General features: G+C 51.1%; 1 protein-coding gene across 6 annotated transcripts in view; it reads right to left on the bottom strand.

Moving 5' to 3' along the window:
- Nucleotides 1-1,512: 1,512 nt before the first annotated feature.
- The window catches only part of LIMK2 (LIM domain kinase 2), a 68,486-nt gene continuing 64,542 nt past the window's right edge, over nucleotides 1,513-5,456 (bottom strand). For 3 of the 6 annotated variants that reach the window (XM_054470381.2, XM_054470382.2, XM_063663201.1), the window contains one exon: nucleotides 1,513-3,313. In XM_054470381.2, the coding sequence (XP_054326356.1) occupies nucleotides 3,169-3,313 (145 nt within the window). In that variant the 3' untranslated portion in view covers nucleotides 1,513-3,168. Of the gene's footprint in view, nucleotides 4,819-5,456 lie in introns of all 6 variants that reach the window. The other 3 variants (XM_054470386.2, XM_054470384.2, XM_054470383.2) reach the window with 3 other exon arrangements.

Here is a 5,456-nt window from a genome sequence, read left to right as displayed (position 1 = left end):
CATTGCCAAGTTTTTGAGGGGTAACAGGAACCCTCCGTGTAAGTTGAGAAGCTTTGGGTTACCTTGTCAACACCTGTGTGGCAAGCTCTGGGCCTTTTCTTTATTCATCCTGGCCCTGTTACTGGAAGGTGACAACTGCAGCCTGTGTCCAGATTTTTTTTTTTGAGATGGAGTTTGGCTTGTTGCGCAGGCCGGAGTGCAATGGCGTGATCTCGCCTCATTGCAACCTCTGCCTTGTGGGTTCAAGCGATTCTCCTGCCTCAGCCTCTGGAGTAGCTGGGATTACAGGTATGTGCCACCACACCTGGCTAATTTTTGTATTTTTAGTAGAGACGGGGTTTCACCATGTTGGTCAGGCTGTTCTCAAACTCTTGATCTCACGTGATCCACCCGCTGAGGCCTCCCAAAGTGCTGAGATTACAGGCTTGAGCCACCGCGCCCGGCTTCTGTGTCCAGATTATCATCATCAGGAATCTTTCAGGTTGAAGCTGCAGGAAAGACAGGTGTGCAGGTGTCCCAATAAGGTGGTTGGTCATTGCAAATCCTCTCCCCTTCAGCATTGTTTCCAAGGTGGAGGTAGTTAAAATGAGTATCTAGACAGCCCTTGTCAAAGGCTGGAGTGCAGCAGGGGTTGGGTGGTGGGTGACGGGGGTGGTGCTGCAGCAGCCAAAGGGAGAATAACTGCAGAGAAGGAAGGGTCACTGGGCTGCCTGCAGCAGCCCTGGGCTGAGGAAGTTCCCTGCAAGGTGACTACTATGACTCCAGAAGGAAAGATACCAACAGGAGTGTCTCCTGGACTTTTAGCAAGGGATTTCAGCCACAGGTTATCAGCCTCAGGAACACCCAGATGACCTCTGCCCATGCCCAGCCATTGCTCTGTGGTTCTGCCAGCAATGCGTACTCCAGATCATCAGTTTTTTTTGGGAACCAGATTCTGTCCTTAAGTTGGATTCTTCAAGCTTTGAGAGTGCTTGGGAGAAAACACCTTTGGGTTTACAGATTTATATTGTGCCCAAGTCCCCACTAACCAGATAGCATTGTCCTTCCCAGTGGTCACTCTTCCACAACATCCCACATATGCAGAAGCAAGAAGAAACTGGTCTTCTCCTCTGAAGCACTTGTAAGGAAACACAAGGGGTGGGGTGACTTGCATTCATTTCTTCCCATTGCAAAGGTGGCACCTAGCACTGAGGAAAGCAAGCCAGGATACCCAGGCTATAGAAGTATTCATATAGAGAGGATGAAAGGGTAGGGCTCCTAAGGAATGACTCAGCTGGCATGTGAGAGCCAGGCCAGGAAAAGGTCATAGTCAGTCACACCTGCTGCAAGGAAGGGGCTGCCTCAGGTGGGATGTATATATTCTCTAGAGCAGATGGGTGTCTGCTTGAGGGTTTTAGACTTGGGTGCATGAAAACTCTCTGCTATGGGGAGTTTGTATGGGCTAGGCCAGAAGGTGGCTAGCAGACCCTCTACATTTATGTTCCTGAGCCAGTCATGTTTTCACTCTCCATATTGCCAGTTATGTTAACTGCTTAATTTATTTAGTCTGATCAATGGCCCAGTTCAGGCCCACCACTCCTACACTTACTGGGGACAGCCAGGAAACAACCAGCCACACAATGCTGAACTGTGCTGTTGCTGGGAGTCCAGGGCTCAGCCCTAAAGCAAGCTTGCAAACTTCACACATAAGTACAGTCTATATAGCAAGTAAACTCTGACCAGAGATGACATCTGATCCCACAACTCATCAGGTCTATGTACAATATTTCACATACCACCCAACACATATAACAACAAGATAATATTAACAGCAACCACTCTCCTTTATCAATTCCCCCTGCTCCAATACAACCACCACACATTGCATTAATACCCCAAACCCATTCCCAATTTATTAAATATGGTGCAAGCTCATAGACACTTAAACGAGGCAAATCTAGTTGTGATGAAGAGTTCCTAGAGCTCTGGGAGCCAAAATGGAGGTTTTCCAGTACCTGCAGATGTGGCTCAGGAGGATGCTGCCCAGGAGCTAATGAGTTGGGAGAGCAAACATGGGAGGTAGAAGTCAGATGGCCCAGCTCAGGGAGCTGTCTCTCTCAGCATCTCAGCTTTGAGACTCTGCCACCATCTCTTCCCAGCCCAAGCTGCTGCCTAAACCAGGCATGTTGAAGGGTGAGCAATGGTTGCCACGAAGCCAAGACCAAGAGATTGCTGAGATTCCCACTCCCCTCCCTCAGACTCTAGGCCTGTGACAAGCCACACTGTCCTCCAGAACCCATCTAGCTTTAGGCAAAATATTTTAGGCATCTGACTAAGGAGCCCACCAGAGTATGAGTAACAGAAGCCAAGATCTGAGCTTTCTAGAGGACAGGGCCTCTTTGTAGTCCCCCGCCTCTTCCTGTGCTTGTGACCGTTTGTTGCAGACAGAAAGGATGTTGTCCGTAAGTTCTCAGCCAGTCTCCAGTATTAAGTTTGAAAACATGAGGTGGAGGCTTCCCCTCACATTGATGTGGTCCCTGGGCTGGCTAGAGCCAGTGAGCAGGTAAACAGAAGCCAGCCCTTTCTCTAACTCCTGGCCTGTTCCACCACATATTAAGGGACTCTTCAAAACCTACTCCCTCAACCTTGCTCCAGGAAGGACAGGATCTGGAGTAGAAAGGGGGAGCATCACTGACTTTTTCACACCCTTTGAGTGCCTCCTGGCCATCAGTCTTTCTTTCGTCCACACACTTGAAGTCCTCCTGCACCCAGCTGGACTAGTGACTTCAGAGATCACAGGCAGGTTCACCCTGGGATCCTGCCCAGCAGGTCCAGGTCACACTGATTAGTGTAAGCAAGAGCCTCCCACAATCCACTGCCAGGGAGTTCCTGGGTGGATTCGAGTAACAGATTCCTCCCGGCCCAAAGGCCAGGGGTTTTTTTCTTCTTCACAGCTTTCAGGCAAGTATTGGATTTACAGACAGTAACTAGGCCCCAGAACCTGTGGAGATACATTTCCCTGGTGCTGCGCCCACTTGCCTCCTGGGGAGGTAGTAGGAATGGCTTGTTCTGCTTCTAAACAGGCCGCCAATCCACAGGAAGCCCGGACGGCCCTGCTCACAGCAAGGATGGGGCGCAGAGGGGCAATGCTGACTGTAGAACACCCCCCTGCAGGGGGCTGGGCCAGGGCTAGGGAGGTGAGTCCCGGGTCAGGCCGTACTGCATGCTCACAGTGTGGTCCAACTCCTCCAGCTCTGCAGGCAGCGGGATACCCAGTTCCCCCAGGTATAGGGAGAGGGCCTCAAAGGAGTCCTCCAGTTTCGAGAATGCTGGTCTAGAAGGAAAAGAGGTAAATTAGAGGCAGGTGGAATATGAGCAGGGCCATGGGGTGGGTGGAAGGAATCTAGGCTCAGCTACTTCCAGGTTGTATTATAACCTCAGGCAAACTCCTTCACCTAGTAGTGCCTCTGTGAGAAATGGGCATAATGTTACTGCTACCTCATATATTTGCTATAAAGATTAGGTAACCCTATGACAAGGCTGGCCTAGCTGGAGTTAGTACTTAAAAACAATAGGAGAAAAACTTCCCTCCCATGTCATAGAGAAAATGCAGTTATCAAAGGTGGAATCGGAAACACCAGGCTCCTAGTGCCACGGAAATGGCTTGGCTGCCCCCGAAGCCTAAGACAGCTCAGGCTTACTCCTCCTCCACGTTTATGCTTAAATGTCGTGTCACCTCAGTGAGGCCTGCTCTGACGACCGTATTTAAAATTGCAACTGGTACCCTGAACAATCGTCTTTACTTGGCTTGACTCTTTTTCCATAGCATCTGCCACATTCTAATATTCAATATAGTTTACTTATTGTATCTACTGTATGATACAGTAGATACCATGCTACAATCTATGTTCTATGAGGGTAAGCACCTTTATTTTGTTCACTGCTGTAACCCAAGCACTTAGAACTGTACCTAGCACACAGTAGGCATTCAATACTGTATATATATATTTTTTAATAAATTAAAGATATTTAGAATGACTGACAAGAGGTATTAGAAAACAAATACTGTGTAGCTTCACTATTTCTCCTCAAGCTCTTACACTGGTGTTACTGAAGGATTGCGGTCCTTGGCCTATAAAGGAACAAGGTATAGATTCTCCCACCAGAAAATTTCAACTCTAATGTGGACCGCTGGAAATCATTTTTTTTTTTTTTTGAGCTGCACCAAAGGCATATCCTAGCTTTATTAAAGGGCCCGTGCCGCAGAGTCAATATAAAAACACAAAGTCCCATCAGTTTAATAACAATAAAAAATCCCAAAAGTGGAAAACTGAGGGGGCAGGGGAAGAGACCCCTGGGCCAGGGGCACGAGGAGCCCTGCTCATGGAACCAGGCCTGGCCGCAGGGTCCCCCGGTATTGCTGTTGCTACGAGGTCGGGGGGCGGCGATTGTCATATGGGAGGCACTGTTCGCCTGGGTCGGGGACCCTCACTTCTTCTGGGGTGTGCTCAGCTTCTGCATGGCCCGGATCTTGTCCAGCAGGCCAGAGATGAAGGCTTCTGTGGGTTTGTAACAGTCAATCAGCAGCTCCTTGACACTGGCAGCCCGGGCATCGTCACTCTCCATGTCCAGGAGCTCATCCACGTCAATCTCCAGTTCTGAGATCTCCTCTTCCTGGCAGTCGTAGAGGCGCGTGAGCTGCTCCAGGATCCACTCCTCCAGGTTGAGGCGTTTCCGTAGCTCCTTGTGGTCATACTTGATGGTGACCTTCCCTTGGCGCCTCACTGGGCCCTCATCATCCGCGCCGCCTGGGCCCTCTCCTGCGGCCCCGGGGGCGCTCTGAAAGCAGATGTGTGGTCCTGGGCTGCCAACGCCGCGCCCCCCGCGGCGCCGCTGTCCGCCATGGCGGCCTCCGGGGCCACGTGCGCGCGTGGGGCCCCTCCTTGCGCCGCCGCCTCCGGGACGCCCGCCGGCTGGCTCGGGTTAGCTCGCCGGCTCCGCTCCACGCGGCTCCGCGACAAGGGCGGCGGCGGGGGCGCCCGGGGGCAGCTGCAGCATGCGGAACCCCCGGGGCCTGGCCTGGCCGCGCCCCGCCCCCTCCCCGCCGATCCGCCCGCCCTTTGTCCCCTGCTTTCTCTAACCGGAAATCATTTTTAAATAAAGATTATGTCCCAACTGGTTATCCTGGGAGGGTGGAGTTAGGGGTGAGGAGAATGTTGAAGGGTATATTGGTTAAGGGAGATTACAGAAGACATATTTCCTATGCTATAAACTTTGGTAATGTTTGAATTTGTTTTTAAAAGAAACATGATTTTTGATGGCAGGAAAAGAACCCCATTTTTGAGACAGAGTTTCACTCTTGTTGCCTAGGCTGGAGTGCAATGGCGTGATGTCGGCTCACTGCAACCTCCGCCCCTGGGTTCAAGCAATTCTCCTGCCTCAGCCTCCCAAGTAGCTGGGGTTACAGGCACCTGCCA

The sequence above is a fragment of the Pongo pygmaeus genome, chromosome 23, assembly GCF_028885625.2.
Source record: "Pongo pygmaeus isolate AG05252 chromosome 23, NHGRI_mPonPyg2-v2.0_pri, whole genome shotgun sequence".
NCBI classification, from domain to species: Eukaryota; Metazoa; Chordata; class Mammalia; order Primates; family Hominidae; genus Pongo; species Pongo pygmaeus.
Note: the sequence above shows the minus strand (reverse complement) of the source record. Positions and strands in the feature narration are given on the sequence as shown.